Source organism: Cebus imitator, unplaced genomic scaffold (genome assembly GCF_001604975.1).
Source record: "Cebus imitator isolate Cc_AM_T3 unplaced genomic scaffold, Cebus_imitator-1.0 Scaffold420, whole genome shotgun sequence".
In the NCBI taxonomy this organism is placed as follows: domain Eukaryota; kingdom Metazoa; phylum Chordata; class Mammalia; order Primates; family Cebidae; genus Cebus; species Cebus imitator.
The window spans coordinates 613,317-629,392 of NW_016107735.1; the positions used below are offsets into that span (position 1 = coordinate 613,317).

The 16,076-nt window shown below is 56.0% G+C and overlaps 1 protein-coding gene across 2 annotated transcripts in view; it reads left to right on the forward strand.

The window, feature by feature from the left end:
- The window catches only part of EPHA10 (EPH receptor A10), a 46,858-nt gene extending 32,109 nt beyond the window's left edge, over nucleotides 1–14,749 (forward strand). The window contains exons 7-17 of one of the 2 annotated variants that reach the window (XM_017509746.2): nucleotides 1,305–1,476; nucleotides 5,674–5,782; nucleotides 9,573–9,634; nucleotides 9,779–9,904; nucleotides 11,037–11,222; nucleotides 11,701–11,762; nucleotides 11,986–12,189; nucleotides 12,489–12,638; nucleotides 12,905–13,098; nucleotides 13,693–13,848; nucleotides 14,022–14,749. In XM_017509746.2, the coding sequence (XP_017365235.1) occupies nucleotides 1,305–1,476; nucleotides 5,674–5,782; nucleotides 9,573–9,634; nucleotides 9,779–9,904; nucleotides 11,037–11,222; nucleotides 11,701–11,762; nucleotides 11,986–12,189; nucleotides 12,489–12,638; nucleotides 12,905–13,098; nucleotides 13,693–13,848; nucleotides 14,022–14,136 (1,536 nt within the window). In that variant the 3' untranslated portion in view covers nucleotides 14,137–14,749. Of the gene's footprint in view, nucleotides 1–1,304; nucleotides 1,477–5,673; nucleotides 5,783–9,572; nucleotides 9,635–9,778; nucleotides 9,905–11,036; nucleotides 11,223–11,700; nucleotides 11,763–11,985; nucleotides 12,190–12,488; nucleotides 12,639–12,904; nucleotides 13,099–13,692; nucleotides 13,849–14,021 lie in introns of those variants that run through there. The other variant, XM_037731801.1, reaches the window with a different exon arrangement.
- The last annotated feature ends 1,327 nt before the right edge of the window (nucleotides 14,750–16,076 follow it).

The following is a 16,076-nucleotide window of genomic DNA, read 5'->3' on the forward strand; positions in this document are numbered from 1 at the left end:
AAAAAAAAAAAAAAAAAAAAGGAACAAGTATAAAAGGGCTATATTTGAAAGGCTTCAGGGCTCTCTCAAGGAGCCTGCCGAGCTGAAGCCCTGCTGGGCCGCTGGACCTGGGGGCAGTATCTGGCAGCCCCTCTCTGGCACCACATGCTTCTCATCTCAATCTCAACCTCTCTCTACACACCAGTCCAGCCCGTGCTGCAGAGGGGCCTGCTCATAGCGTGTCGCCAATAGCCAATGTCATTGCTCCTTCCTCCTCCCTGCCCCTAGCCTGCCCTACCCCCTAGGTCCTAAAGCCGCTGCTTCTCTGTCTTTCAATGGACTGTTGAGCGGCCTAGAAGAGAGATTCTGATTGGCCCAGCTTGGGTCAAAGTCTGTCCCAATTCCTGAATGGTATGGCCAAAGAACTGGAGCCACAAATTATCAGCAGGGAGAGGAAACTTCTGGGGCTGTGGATATGGCGGGGGCTCTAATAAGGTGCGGGCAGGGATGAAATGATGGGAGGAGTGTCTCTAGTATGCCATTGTCAGGTGTGTTGGGGTGGAGTGGGGGCACCGTGATGTCGAGAAGTCAGCACAGGCTCTGCAGGGCTTCGGAGGGTGCACTGGCGCTTTCCTTGATGTGAACCTCACCTAAAAAGGAGATGGAAATTCTGACTCCGTGGGGCTGTTGTGAGGCTCACGGGAGGTTGGGCTTGTAAAGGGTCTCCTGCAGAAGCTGGCCCTGAGTAGGCGCTCATCAGTGACAGCTCCAGCTGGGGCCTTGGGGGAGTCTTTACCCCTCTGAGCTGGGTTTCCTTATCTCTGAAACAAACAAACACACAAGATAATCATTTCTGTCCTCAGAGCCATGAAGGACAGTTGTGAAAATCAGACGTCAAGGAAAGGAAAAGCCTTGTGAGCCATTGCAGGCCATCGTGGGTCAAGACTCATTCTCTCACTCTGTCCTCTGAGGCTTCAGGCCTGCCTAGGGCACTGGCCCAGCTCAGCCTGGACCGACAGGCCCTGGTGGCCCTCATCCTATCGTTCCCCCGGAAGGAGGATCTGGTGTCTTCTCTAAAATTTCCCTTATGCAGAGGTGGGGCTATTCTCAGCTGCAAGTGCCACTGAGTGTGGGTGGGAGCTTGTGGTGAAGACAGGGGCTAAGGAGCCAAGGAAAAGATCCCTGGGATCCCCCAAGACGATTGGGGTTGGGTTTTCCCACTCAACCCACATGTGCTTCTCCTGCCTCCCTGCTCCTTTCACCCTTCGTTCTCCTAGAACAGCGGGTCTGGTGCTGGTGGGCTTCACTTCTCGATCTCTTTCCAGGGTCAGAGTGAGCAGGCTTACTCCACGGTGAGGACAGGGGCGCCCACAGTCACCGTCACCAACCTGAAGCCGGCTACCCGCTACGTCTTTCAGATCCGGGCTGCTTCCCCAGGGCCATCCTGGGAGGCCCAGAGCTTTAACCCCAGCATTGAAGTGCAGACCCCGGGGGAGGGTAAGTAGTGTGTGTGAGTGGACAGGAACCTGGACAGAGAGAACCCTGCCTGGGACAGAGGCAGGGAGACAAATAGATAGGCAGAGTTATCTGGAGTTATCTGCGCAGTTCAGGGAGCCTGCAGAACAGTTTAATTGCAGCCTAATTAATTAATGACTTTGGAATCCACTGACTAATGCCTATTCACCAACGTGAATTAGATTGGGAGCCTGTCCTGGAGGAGCTCACAGGAGAGGCTACAAGGGTTTCTGAACAGCTACAACCCATGTCTCGGCTGGATAGAAACTCAGTTTGAATAGAGACCCAAACACAGGACACTGTCCCTCTCCCCACTAGGCCTTAGAGTATGATGCTGACTTCATCGAAGGTTGACAGACATGAAGGGGTTGCGTTACAGTGATAAACACAACAAATAAGGATTGCGGCTGGGTGCGGTGGCTCACGCCTGTAATCCCAGCACTTTGGGAGGCCGAGGCAGGTGGAGCACCTGAGGTCGGGAGTTTGAGACCAGCCTGGCCATCATGGCAAAATGCCGTCTTTACTAAAAATACAAAAATTAGCCAGGTGTGGTGGTGGGCGCCTGCAATCCCAGGTACTTGGGAGGCTGAGGCACAAGAATCATTTAAACTTGGGAGACAGAGGTTGCAATGAGCCAAGATGGTACCATTGCACTCTAGCCTAGGCGACAGAGTGAGACTCTGTGTGGAAAAAAAAAAAAAAAAAAAAGAAGAATTACACATTTTAAGTGGGTAAATCACATGGTATGTGAATGATATCTCAATAAAGCTATTGTCAAAACCAAACACAAACTGGACATTGAAGATCCTCATCTGAAAACATCTCTGGCTTCTCCACAATATTGTTCTTTCCTCCCTCCTCCTTTACTTCCCTCCCCTGGTTCCTCTCCTCACCCACTCCCCAGTTCCCTGATGTGTGCAGAGCAGTTTAGCTTGTTGCTTTGCCTGCTGCTAACCCGGCCCTCAGGATCTCACCTCTATCTACCCTGAGCAGCTCATGGAAATATTTTCCTGAACAAAGGCAGTTTCCCCTAAGAGCCATTCTGGCAGCAGCTGTCAAGATAATAATTCTTTCCAACCTGCTACATGACTCTAATCCAAGATAGGAGGAGCTCTGAGCCCGAAGGGAGGAGAAGATAAAATGTTGAGGGGCTCTGAGTTCTGGGAAGGAAGACTACACTTCTCGCCTGAGTGTGAAAAGTGTCAGACCTCGGCCAGGTGCTAGAAAGGGATTACAGCTGGGGAACATTTGAATGTGTACAGATGGGCAGGGAGGCATTTTGGGGAGAGGGAGCCACCTGAACAAAGGGGGCAGGTTTGGCTGGAGTGGGCATGGTGGGGGCAGGAGCTGGGGGCTGTCAGTGAAGAAGGCCTGATAGTCTCCATTTATCGGGTGCCCCTCAGTGAGTAGAGACTCCTGAGATCCCAGCCTCCCTTCCTGTGGCCATGGCTATGGTTCTGCCAATCTGCAGAGCGTGGTTTCCCATCAGCCATGTCTCCAAGTTGAGATTTGTTGTTGTTGTTGAGATAGGGTCTCACTGTGTCACCCAGGCTGGAGTGCGGTGGCACAATCGTAGTTCACTGCAGCCCCAACTTTCCAGGATCCTCCAAGTAGCTGAGACGACAGGCACTCGCCACCATGCCTAGCTAATTTTTTAGTTTTGGGGGGGTCTCACTATGTTGCTCAGACTGATTTCAAACTCCTGGGCCCAGGTGATCCACTTGGCCTTCCAAAGTGCCGGGATCACAGATGGGAGCCACCACCCCTGCCTTCCAAACCAGGATCTTTTTTCTTTTTTAAAAAATAGAGATGGAATCTTGCTATGTTGCCCTGGCTGGTCTCAAACTCCTGGGCTCAAAGCAGTTCTTCTGTCTTGGCTTCCAAAAGTGTTAGGATTACAGGCATGAGTCACCATGCCTGGCCCCAAATCAGGGTCTTGGTGAAGGCTTATGCTTCACCACTGTACTAGTTACCTATTGCTGTATAACAAGTTGCCCCAGCATCTAGCAGGTGAAAACAACAAATATCTACAATCTCATGTTTCCACGGGTCAGTAATATAGGTGCCTCTCAGCTAGGTGCCATGATTCAGGGTCTTTTTCAAGGCTGCTGTCAAGCTGTCCTCAGGGGCTGTGATCATCTCGGGGCTTAGCTGGGGGAGAGTCCGCCTCCTTGCTTAGGGTCTTGCTGGCTGCTGCTGAGGCCTACTCTTTCTTGTCCCATGGGCCTCTCCTTAGGGCTGCCCACCACAACCACTCAGTTCTTCCAGAGACTGTGAGCCAGGGAGAGGGCACCCAAGACAGAAGCCATTCGTCTTGTTTCCTGATCTTGGAAATGACATCCCAATACTCTTGCCATATTCTGTTCATCACAAGTGAGTCCAGCCTACACTCCCGGGGAGTGGATACCCGGAGGTAGGAATGCCATCTCAGAGGCTGCCCCCTGCTGCCATCTTTCTCTCACTCCCCGTTTCTGTGTCCACATGGATGCCTCATTTCAAACAGCTCTTGGCAACTCTGATCCCCTCTGTCCCTGCCCAGACCCTCGGCCCTCTTTACCTCTGGAACCCTGGGCTCTGAAATGCCCTCTTTGACTTTAGAATTTTGGGCCTCTAATTCTCTTCTTTTGTTCCTCCTCACTTGCCCTGTGACATTCCAAAGACAGCTCATTGGGTCCAACTCATCTCCCAGGCGTTTAGTTCCTGTGGGCCTCACATCTATCTCTACCCAGCTTCTGCAGATGATCTCATCAGAAATACTCCCCAACTCTGCCAGCCCTCATTCCCTGGACGTCTTCCTGCGCCCAGCTGCTAGTCCCCAGACCTGGACCATTCTCCTCCCCGTGTCCCACGCAGAGGCTGCCTGCAGGCATGTACTTTTCCAGTCTCAGTTCAGCCTTCAGGGCCACTTAGTACTCTTCCCATTCCTAACAGTTACTCCAAACCTTCACCTCTCTCGAGCACCGCTTCTGCATCCTCACTCCCACCTCGTCAGACACCCTCATTCCTTTTCTTCTTGGACAGGAACTCTCTCCACTGCTCCCTGTTGCCCACAGGAGAAAGCTTATACTCCTTAGCTTAGCACTCAAGGCCCTCCAGGTTCTTCTCCCCCAGTTCCCTCCATCTTCCCACCCTCCAGCTTCCTATCTGCCACTCTCCGCCTTCATGCAGTCTGTCTCCCTGCCACATGGGAAGACTTGCCATTTTCAGACCCAGCGTGTGCATCTAAGCACATCAGGAATCCTTCCAGCCTCCAGGTCCAGTTCCGATGGCACCTTTTTTGTGAAGTCTTCCTCATTGGCTTTAGGAAGAAATTATTGCGCCTCTGCTCAGCTCTGCTCATTTCTGTTTCTTTTTTCATTCTACAATTAAGATTTTTGTTTCTGTCACACCCATGGGCCCATGCACCCCTCCAGATTCATCACCATCTCCTCAGTACTAATGCAAACCGGGCACGTAGGTTGGATGAATGGATGGATTGATTGGATAGGCCAATTGGTTAGATCTATGAGTAGGGCTGAGAGCATGCGTCCTCTAGGCTGCTCTCTTGGGGAAAAAGTTCAAAGCAGAAGCTTTGGAATCAGGCAGAGAGTTTTGGAGTCATGCTTAAATCTTAGGTTCACCACTTTTTAGCCATGTGACCTTGGGCAAATTATGTAACTTCTCTACCTCAGTTTCCTCAGCTGTAAGATGGAGACAGTAATACCTTCCTGGATTATTGTGATGATGAAACAAGACAGTATAGTTAAGGCACATGGCCCAGCATCTTGAATGGAGTAAGGTGCTGTTACCATTAGCCCTTTTTATTATTGTTGGTGGATGGTCTGGACTGGGGGTAGGGATCTCAGAGCAGAGGCCATTCCTCCTGCAGAGTGACTTTGAGTCTCTCTCACTGCCCATCCGAAAGGCATAGAGGGAGGCCTGGCCCCGCCTGTCTGGACTCCTGCTTCTCTCTCTGAGCAGGGGCTGGGCTGACCTGGAGGTGTCCTGCCCTGGGAGCAGAGGAAGCTCTTGGGACTTCAGGTGCCACTGTGGTCAGTGGGACTGCCTTGGTGGCTCCGTGGCTGTGCCAAGTGCAGAGGCTGTGGGAATCCTGCTACAGGGTGAGGATAGGAGTCTGCCCTGGGGCTTGCCCAGGAGCCAGGTCCTCTGCCGACCTCAACCTCGTGATTTTCCTCCCAGCTGCCTCAGGGTCCAGGGACCAGAGCCCTGCCGTTGTCGTCACCGTAGTGACCATCTCGGCCCTCCTCGTCCTGGGCTCCGTGATGAGTGTGCTGGCCATTTGGAGGAGGTAGGTGGCTGGCCCAGCCTGGGTGACCCCTGGTGGGTCATGTCCCCATGCACATTAACATGTGCTCACAGCATCCCTGTCTGCCTGCTTTGCACACATGCAGATCTGCAGCACCCTCGTGCACACTGCTGTGCAGATACAGGTGTGTGTCGTCTGGCCCCTCCCCCCACTCACGGCTCATGCGGCAGCCAGCACTGCAGCTAGCTCAGCCGCTCTGGGATGAAGGGGATTTAGCGCCTTAACTCATTAAATGTCAGAAGGCATCACCGAGGAAGGAATCAAGCTCCGGCTGCTCCAGTGTGATTAGGATTCTCCTGAGGCGCTCAGAGGCCCCCAGCCCCTGCCCCTGGGCCTCTTGAGGCCCTTGAACACAGGAAAAAGGGGAAAAGGCAGAAATTGTGTATATGTATATGTGTGGGAGGAGCAGGACAGAGAGGGCAATTCATAAAGCAGAAACCTCCCACTCCCACCAGACAGAAGCTTGCAGGAGGGTGAGCAGAGAAAGGGGCTAGGAGGAAGGGGAAAGACCTAGAGCTTGAGTTGGCTTGAGTCTGGTTCAGAGAAGATTCTAGTCCTTTTGCAGGCAGCAGAGGCCTCCTGGCATGTATCCCCTCTTCTCCCCAGGGCCACACTCTGCTGCAGGCAGAGTCGTCCTAGATGGGTCCCAGGCTGGGCTGAAGTCAGCAGACTGGAGAGGTTGGAAAGTCTGCATGAGATGGGCTGGAGTGGAGAAGCAGATGAGAGGTGGGTGGGCTGGGGAGCCACATCTCAGTGTCGTGGAACTGCCTGGTGGCTGGAAGGACAGTGGGCATTCATTTGGCACTGGCTATTTGCTTGGCCTTGATTGAGGCACTGAAAGTGACTGAGTGGGAGAGAACACTGTCTTGCTAGTCTGGGAGCCAGCTCTGCCTGGGCCAGGCGAACCAGGAAGTCAGAACAAGAGTAGAGTGCTCCTTGCTCATGGAGCATGCAGGTCCCTGTGCTGGCTCCGTTGGAAAAGCAGGGATGAACAGGTGCCGCGAGTACCTCATCCTGGCTTTGCACTGAGGGGCTATGAGAGGCAGAAAGAGGAAAGGGAGACAAGGAAGCCAAGAGCCCCTCTTTCAAGCAGAGGCTCTGCAGGTCAGGAGCACCCTGGAGGTAGGTGCCCTACAGAGGCAGAGCAAGCCCGGGCAGGATTCCAAACCCCAAATCCAGCTGCACCGAAATGGGGAGTGCAGAGGGGTAGAGAGACGTTCTTCTCCAGCAGGCATGTCCCAGCCAGGCAGGCCTCTTAGGCCAACCTGCTCTGCGCCGTGGTCCCTCACCTCCAATTTCCCTCCTGTCCAGTCTACCCTGGCTTGCCCACTTCTCACTCAGCCATGTGGTCCAGTGGAAGCTTTTCTCCTCTCCTCACCATGTACCCTCTTTCGCTCCTCCATCCATTCAGCCTTCCCCACCTCATCTCCACGCATCTCTCCTGGATGTTGCCCCTCATTCATGGAAGCCCTGTCACCACCTTGGGTGACTTCCGTAGCTGCTGGACAGCCTGTCCCCCTGCTTGCCTCTCGGTTCTTTGACTTCTCGTTCCCGAGGATCATCCCTTCTGTTCCTCCTGACCATCCCCCTAGAATGCTTCACATCAATACTTTTTTTTTTTTTTAGATGGAGTCTTGCTCTTGTCACCCAGGCTGGAGTGCAGTGACGTGATCTCAGCTCACTGCAGCCTCTGCCTCCCCCGTTCAAGTGATTCTTTTGCCTCAGACTTCTGAGTAGCTGGGACTACAAGCCTGTGCCACCATATCCGCTAATTTTTTTTTTTTTTTTTTTATTTTTAGTAGAGATGGGGTTTCACCATGTTGGCCAGGCTGGTCTCGAACTCCTGACCTCAGGTGATCCATCACCCTTGGTCTCCCAAAGTGCTGGGATTATAGGCGTGAGCCACCATGCCCGACCTCACCCCAGTACTTAATCCAGTTCCACTCTTGGCCTGCAGACACCCTGTCTTTGCAGCTTGCTCTCTCAGTCACACCTGTCACACCTGGTCTTTAGCCTCATCACTGGCCCCTGGACTTCTCACCACCCAGCCCACAAACGTGCCTGCTTCTGCACCCATCCTCACCCCCTTTTCTCTAGAGGAGGTGATCCTCCCAGCCAGGAGCAATCCTTCCACCTATGACTGAACTCCACCCTTTTGCCATCTTGTCACTATTACTCCTAACGTCCCCCTCTGCCCCACATAACAGGGGATATGTGTGGAGCCTTGGTGAGCTGTCTGACAGCCTGCTGTCTGGCAGGCCTAGCTTTATTCTGATTTTATTAAAGAGAAAACTGAGCCACCCAGTCACACAGCTACGGGGTGGAGGAGCTCGGAAGCAGGTTCGTGTGGTCAGGTTCCCAGCCCAGGTTGTCAACACCCTTTGGTGGCCACCTCCCCCTGTGTGACAGCCTTGCTCCTCCTTCCCATCTATATCTACACGCCATCATCTCTCCTGTGAAAACTTTGGAGACTCCTCCCTTGGTCTCTCCTCCTTGTACCTTTATGTGACCTCTCTCACCACCTCTCTACTTTCTCTGTCCTTGATCCCTGTGAACCGCAGTATCGCCTCCAGAGCGCCCCCCATGTCCCCGCTCTCTCCTGTTCCTCTGGCGGTTCTTTTGTACTGTCCTCCCTCTTCCTTCCTCTAGCCTGCTTGTTGGGGTTTCTCAGACTTGTTCCTAGTCCCTCTTCTCAGGCTCCATCCTCTCCCTGGGCCATGCTTGTGGCTCCTGATTTGTATCTGCAGAGCAGGCCTCTCTTCCAAGCTCCAGACTCATACACGTTGAACTCCCTTCTTATCTTTCCTGCTTATTCCCCAGGCCCACAAACTCAGATGTCTAAATGTGAACTTTCAGTCTCCTCGTCCCAGTAAATGGCACCGCCATAAACTCTGTGGGCAACTTGTCCCTCTTCCTTTTTGCCATCCGGCCGCCTCTCAGTCCTGTGGTCCCTGTCACCTACCTGTCACTGGAGTCCCCTGCCTCTCTCCATGCCCATGTGGACCCCATGGCAGAACCACTGCCAGCTCGTCCCCTGTGGTGACTCCAGCGGCAGCTTCCACCCTGCAACTGGAGCTCTTTCTAAAGTATAAATCAAATCACCGCACTCCTCTGCTTAAACCCCACAGGGGCTCTCCTCTGCTCCCAGAATAAAAGCCGAAGTCTTTATCTGGGCCAGTAAGGCCCCACCCCTGGGGGAACCCAAGTGCCAGCCTATGGCTTTGTTGACTGTGATGCAGTCCTTTGGCCCTTGGCTGCCTCTGTCTCGGGAAGCCATCCACAGTGACCTTGAATCAGGTCAGGCCTGTCTGTCCCATGTCCCCACAGTACACCACCCTTCTCCTATGTCGGCACTGATGAGTGGGCTTATGGCTAACTCTCCGTGTTTGTTTTCCTGACCAGACCAGAAGCTGCCCTGAGTGCTGGGTCTGCTTGCCTTATTCACACTTTCACAGAACCGCAGGTGGGGGCAGCTGGGGGCTGCAGTCAGGGTATGGATTGGGTGCCTCTGGAGTTGCAATCATTTTCACTGTGTGCAGGTAACTGGGAAGGGTGGCAGTGGTGAGGGTTTGGTCTAGGGCTAAGTTGTATCTGTGCTATGGGGAGGTAGTCAAACCACAGAGAAGTTTTTCAACCAGCTGGACAAGAAGGTCCCTCCCCCAGGGCACAGACCTTGTCTTTTGAAGGGACAAAGAGGTGCTGCCTTCAATGCTCTGCAGTGGGAAGGGCTGGGGCAGCCTGGCTGAAAGAATGACCCTGAACTTCCTGCCAGGCCCTGCAGCTATGGCAAAGGAGGAGGAGATGCCCATGATGAAGAGGAGCTGTATTTCCACTGTGAGTTGGCTGGGCCTGGCTGGGGAGGGGTGGGCTCCACCCTGCCTTACTCCTCCGCCCTTGACCTAGCTCCACTGCATGAGCCCCTGTGTCCGCCCCAGCGATGGTGGCCCCTTTCCCTAGGCTCATCTCTTTCTCTCCCAGTCAAAGTCCCTACACGTCGCACATTCCTGGACCCCCAGAGCTGTGGGGACCCACTGCAGGCTGTGCATCTGTTCGCCAAGGAGCTGGATGTGAAAAGCGTCACGCTGGAGAGGAGCCTTGGAGCAGGCAAGCTGGGTGCCCAGGAAACCTTGTCCCCATGTGGAAGCCCCACTTACTCTACAGGCCATGCCCCCACTCTGTCCACACCTCTATCCTGAAGCCCACCTCCACCCAAGTCCCTGCCTGGAAACCCTGCCTCCACACCAAGCCCACCCTCCACCCAGAAAGTCCCTGCCTTGGCTGATTACAGGGAAGAGGGTGGCAGAAGGTCTGTGACCCTCTCCCGGTCCTCAAGGTCCCTCCATGACCTCTGCACACTGCCACTGGCAGTTTAGTCCCAGGCATTCATGTGGCAGGGGGGAAGGGCCTTTGCAAGCCTGGGGTCCAGGCATACCTGAGTTCTAGTCCTGGCTCTTCCACTGACCTCCTCATGATCAGGGGCATGTCCCTCTTTTGCTCAGAGCCTCAGTTTCTCATCTGTGACATGGGCATGATATCTGCCTCCTGGGGGCTGTTGTGGGGACCTCCCAGTACTCCCCACAGGGGCTGGCTGTTGGTGCTTGCCCTCTAAGGGCCAGACTCCTGCTGGCCTTTCTTCCTGACTGCAAATCCTCAACCCCTGTGCTCAGAGACAGCAGCTGCTTTCGCGGGGAACCTGACATTATTCCCTGACACTGTCTCCAGACCTGCTGGACAGAAGCTGGAAAGGGGCAGGGTGGCAGAATACATGTCGTCGCCATCTATCCTGGGTCACATGGGGTTTGATGGCTGTTGGCACACTGGCATGTGCCACGTCCCTTCTTTAAGTCTTGGAAACCTCCCCCAACTGAGGAAGGCAGGGAGGAATCCTCATTTCACAGAGGAGACTGAGGCCAAGAGAGGGGAAGAGTTGGAATTCCAGGTCACACTGCTACTCTGTTTACCAGGATTTAAATTGGAAAGAGTCTATGATCTGGAGTCACTTTTTTTCTTTCTTTATTTTTTTTTTTGTTTGAGATGGAGTCTTGCTCTGTTGCCCAGTCTAAAGTTCAGTGGCACAATCTCAGCTTACTGCAACCTCCACCTCCTGGGTTCAAGTGATTTTCCTGCCTCAGTTTCCGAAGTAGCTGGGATTACAGGCATGCGCCACCACGCCTGGTTAACTTATGTGTTTTGCCGTGTTGGCCAGGCTAGTCAGAGTCACGCTGTTTCTCCACAGGGCGGTTTGGGGAGCTGTGCTGTGGCTGCCTGCAGCTCCCTGGCCGCCAGGAGCTGCCCGTAGCCGTGCACACACTGAGGGACAGTGCCTCCGACTCACAGAGGCTCAGCTTCCTGGCCGAGGCCCTCACGCTGGGCCAGTTTGACCATAGCCATATCGTGCGGCTGGAGGGTGTTGTCACCCGAGGTAGGGCCTGGTGCCCCTCTTCCTGCTGCCCCGGGTATGGGGGGTGGTAATGATGGGGTGGGAGTTGGGGTGCCCCTGCCCCTCCAGGTCCTTCCCTCAGCCGTGGGAGGGAACTTCAGCCAGCGGCCTCAGCTTTCACTGACCCAGGGTGGCCCTTCTCCTAGAGTGGCCACTCTGGCTCAGAGTGACCTTTCTGACCTGTGATACTCTAGGGGGTGGGTCCCCTTGCCCTTGAGTGATCTTCCTTAGCAAGCTTGTTGCAGCTCCTGACCTTGACCTTTATCCCCTACGGATGTCTCCTCTTTTGTTCCTTGGCTTAGGGGGCCCTGGGCAGGGCAGGAGGGTGCTGAGATTGGGGGCTTGGTGCTGCCTCCGGCTCTTGAGGCCCAGTCTGGGGCCCTAGTGGGGAAACTTGTGTGTGTACAGGGTGGAGGGTGAGCAGGCAACTTAGCATGTGTGTTCCCATCCCTGGGCACAGGAAGCACCTTGATGATCGTCACCGAGTACATGAGCCATGGGGCCCTGGACGGCTTCCTCAGGGTGAGTGGCCCTGGGGCTGCCGATGACAACTTTATTCTGTAAAGCAGGCAGGGGTCCTCCACTTTTCTCTTTGGTAGGGCTTGGAATTGGCATCATCCCCACTGGCTGGGCTGACCTGTGGTCACATTGTAAAGCACAGTGAGAGCTAGGTGACCACCGTGGTGTCACACAACACCAGGGAATCCAAGCCCACAGCCCTGGCCTCTGTCTCCTCCCTTTGCAGCGGCACGAGGGACAGCTGATGGCTGGGCAGCTGATGGGGTTGCTGCCTGGGCTGGCATCAGCCATGAAGTATCTGTCAGAGATGGGCTACGTTCACCGGGGCCTGGCAGCTCGCCGTGTGCTGGTCAGCAGCGACCTTGTCTGCAAGATCTCTGGCTTTGGGCGTGGCCCCCGGGACCGAGCAGAGGCTGTCTACACCACCATGGTGAGGGCGCCCTCCCCCAGCTGAGCCTGCCTGCACCACCTGTTTCCCACCAAGCTGCCCTGGAGCCCCTAGCTCCCCACTTCCATTCCCTTCCCTGCCGCTCCGCCTAGTTGGTCTTGGAATAAATGTCAGAGGGTACCCTGCCTTGAAATCAGTGTGTCTGCCTTTCTCAGATGTGAGGCTGGGGTTAGGGGTTGCCTGGGAGGATGACACGCAGGGCTGGATCTGCGACTCGGCGTGGTGGGGAAACCTGTGTGTGACCCAGTTCCTCCTTACCCCTGACCTGCCCGCCCCTACAGAGTGGCCGGAGCCCGGCGCTGTGGGCCGCCCCTGAGACACTTCAGTTTGGCCACTTCAGCTCTGCCAGTGACGTGTGGAGCTTCGGCATCGTCATGTGGGAGGTGATGGCCTTTGGGGAGCGGCCTTACTGGGACATGTCTGGCCAAGACGTGAGTAATTGTGGCTTCAGCTCCAGGCCTTCCGACCTCCTCACCTCGGGCTCCAGCTCCCTGGCCTCTGCCCATTGACCCTCAGCCTTCCTGTCCCAGGCCCCTCTTCTTCTGCTTGTGTCTGGTTCTGCCTGGCCACTGCCCGAGTTCTCCTTGCAATGTGTGCATGTGTGTGTGTGTGTGTGTGTGTGTGTGTGTGTGTGTGTGTGCATGGTGTGCTGGGGGAACCCAGAGCCTCCTCTCTGCTCTCCACCCCCATGGCCCAGGTGATCAAGGCTGTGGAGGATGGCTTTCGGCTGCCACCCCCCAGGAACTGTCCCACTCTGCTGCACCGACTAATGCTTGACTGCTGGCAGAAGGACCCAGGTGAGCGGCCCAGGTTCTCCCAGATCCACAGCATCCTGAGCAAGATGGTGCAGGACCCAGAGCCCCCCAAGTGTGCCCCAACCACCTGTCCCAGGTATGTTCCCACGTGGGACCCCCGGCCTCTCATCTGCCCACGGAGGGCCTCCCTGCATGTTGCAAGTGCAAACCCACCACCTCCACCCACCCCACTACCTGTCCAGGAGCGATTGCTCACCCTATTGCCCCGGAGGGCTGTAGCCTCCCATCTGCCCAGGCCCACCTCACTGCACATCTGTCCTGTCACTTCTGCTTCTCCTGGATTTTGCCCACATCCCTGGGTGCAATGGCCTCTGACTGGAGAAACAGACTTGGTAATAGCCCTAACACATCTGTAGTTCCAATGAATCAAATATGTGAAATTAATATTCATTGTTCCAAATATGAGCCACCAACCAGTCCTAGGCATGTCCTACCCTAGATTGTTCCAGATACTCCCATACCTTTAGCTGGCTCTGCCTCCACATGCCTGAAGAGCCTGAAGCCCTCGCCTCTGCGGGAATGCACAGTGCCCCTGTGAGCCGGGTTCAGCCCTGGGGCCCGGTTACCTTCCTCTTCTCCTGTCCACCCTCAGCTGGCCTCTCCTCGGGAGGCCACCAGGTCTGGGCCCAGATCCCAGCTGTTGGTTGAGCACAGCTCCTCTGACCCTCAGGCCTCCCACCCCGCTAGCGGACCGTGCCTTCTCCACCTTCCCCTCCTTTGGCTCTGTGGGCGCGTGGCTGGAGGCCCTGGACCTGTGCCGCTACAAGGACAGCTTCGCAGCTGCTGGCTACGGGAGCCTGGAGGCTGTGGCCGAGATGACCGCCCAGTGAGTCCAAGGCACCAAGGTCAAGGCTAGGGCTGGGGGATTCCAGGGACCCTGCCCCTGACTATCTTGGGGAGCCCTGACTTGTCCAGAAAAGGGGAGGGAGAGTGGAGGGCCTTCGTGGGAGGAACAGAAGTTGGGGTCAAGCCGGCCTGTGTGACCAGCCTTTGTTTCAGGGACCTGGTGAGCCTGGGCATCTCTTCGGCTGAACATCGAGAGGCCCTCCTTAGCGGGATCGGTGCCCTGCAGGCACGAGTGCTCCAGCTGCAGGGCCAGGGGGTGCAGGTGTGAGTGGCCCCGCTTCTTCCAAGGCGGGACTCTAGTGGGGGTCCAGACCCCCAGCCCTGCCCAAGGACCGTGGCGAGCTGTGCTCCAGCAGTGGGAGGGAGCGCCGTCTTCCTCGCTTGGGCCCAGATCTGGTGTGAGGCCGCAGCTTCCCCGCTTCACTGCCTGCTCCTCCCATTTCCACCAGTCTGAACACCTTGGCCAACTCAGTGTCCCTGAAAAGAGGTTCAGATCTCTAGGGAGGACCCCTGAGATAACAGCAGGAGGAAATTCAGGGTCTCAGAGAAGAGCTGGAGCAGGGATGGGAGTGAAGACAGTGGGTTGAGATTGCCTGGCCCATGCCCAACTGCCATTTGTACCCACTGGGGGCTGGGACCTACCCCGTGGGATGCTCCCTTTTCCCACAGACCCAGTGACCAGTCAGACAGCATGGGTCCTGGGGTGCTCTTCTTCCACCTGGCAGTGACCGCAGCTGCCTGGTGGCTCAGGCGTCGGGGGCGGGGCCGGAGTCGCATCATTCTCAACTTCCTGTGCCTTGGCGGGGCTGACTGGATGCTGGCCAAGGCCCAGGCAGGCAAAGATGGTGCTGAGCTCAGGGGCTGACACCCAAGAGCCAGGCCAGACCACAAAGGCCCTGGTGCTCCCTGAGGCCCCAGGAGGCCCTCGTGTGCATTCTTTTTATGAACTCAGTGGCCAGGACATCTGGGAAAAGCATGAAGGCCTATCTCCCCAGGGACCCAAGAGCTTTTCTCTCCAGCCTTGATGAGGGTGAAGAGGAGACTCAGAGACGGGTCCTCTCTCTTATACAGGCTGGTCTAACCCCTAGATGGGGGAAACTGAAGCCAAGTGAGGAATCAGGGTCAGAGCTGGGGTCAGAACCCAGTCCAGGGACGAGGCTGGCTCTGGAGAGAGAGTACTTGGTTCTGCCCTATGGCACCACCACTTCCCTGTACAGCCCGAGGGGACTCTGGAAGCGACCCCCCTCCAGCCAGCTCCGTGACTTGGGCACTACGCAGCCTTCCATGGAGCCCGCCCCTCCCCGCTCTGACTTCTGTGGAACCCTGGCAGAAGTGGTTGTGCTGAGCCCACCGCAGAGTTTCTTATCCGCAAGGGACCCTAGGAATGGTGGGGGTCAGGGTGCCAGGGCTTTTGTAGGATGACAGGAAGGCAGCTGGATCTCGGTAGGGCTACAGGGGCTGAGTTTGTCCAGGCCACCCCTGACACTTGTCTGCTCTGCTTGGCGGTGTGTGGGTGGGGTGGGATGGTGCAGGAAGAAGGAGACAGGAGTAGCGGAAGGAGGTGAAAGAGACACACAGCCTGCCCTTGCAGGGGTTCAGACTAGCCCAGGAGAAGAGCTCAGGTACTGAGAAGTCATTCCAGAGCATCATCCACCAGTGCTCAGGGCCCCCAGCAGCCATCTGGGTCAGTGGGTGGGTAGGCTGGAGGGGGAGATGCCCACTCTCCATGTGTGAAGTTGAGATTAAGTTGAGCAGGGCCTTGCGGGCGGGAGAGGGGAGGTTCTTTCCTTGGGGTGGGTGGAGTGTTAGGCAGGCAAGATGGCAGGCCTCAGACAAGGTGAGTCCAGGCAGAGAGGCTAGCATGAGAAAAAGCCCAGAGGTGGGAAGGTACAGGGCGTCTTTGCAGAGCACCTCGAGGTGGGGGACATGACTTACAGCTGTGCCTTTGGCCTCACCCTGCCAGCAGCAGCTCCCCACCTCTTGGAATCTCCCCCAGCCCCCTGCCTCCCCGTCTCCTGAGCACCCGCCCCAGCTCAGTGACTTTGGGAGTACCGGGGAGACCAATATGTTGCTACCACCTTTGTCAGGGTTGGGGGAGCCCCCGGCCAGGTGCCCTCCAGGATCTGCCTTCCCCACCCCACCCCTCCTAGGAAGCCCAGACCAGCATCCAGGGGATATGGGGACCAGCTTCCCTTCTTGGGTGGATGG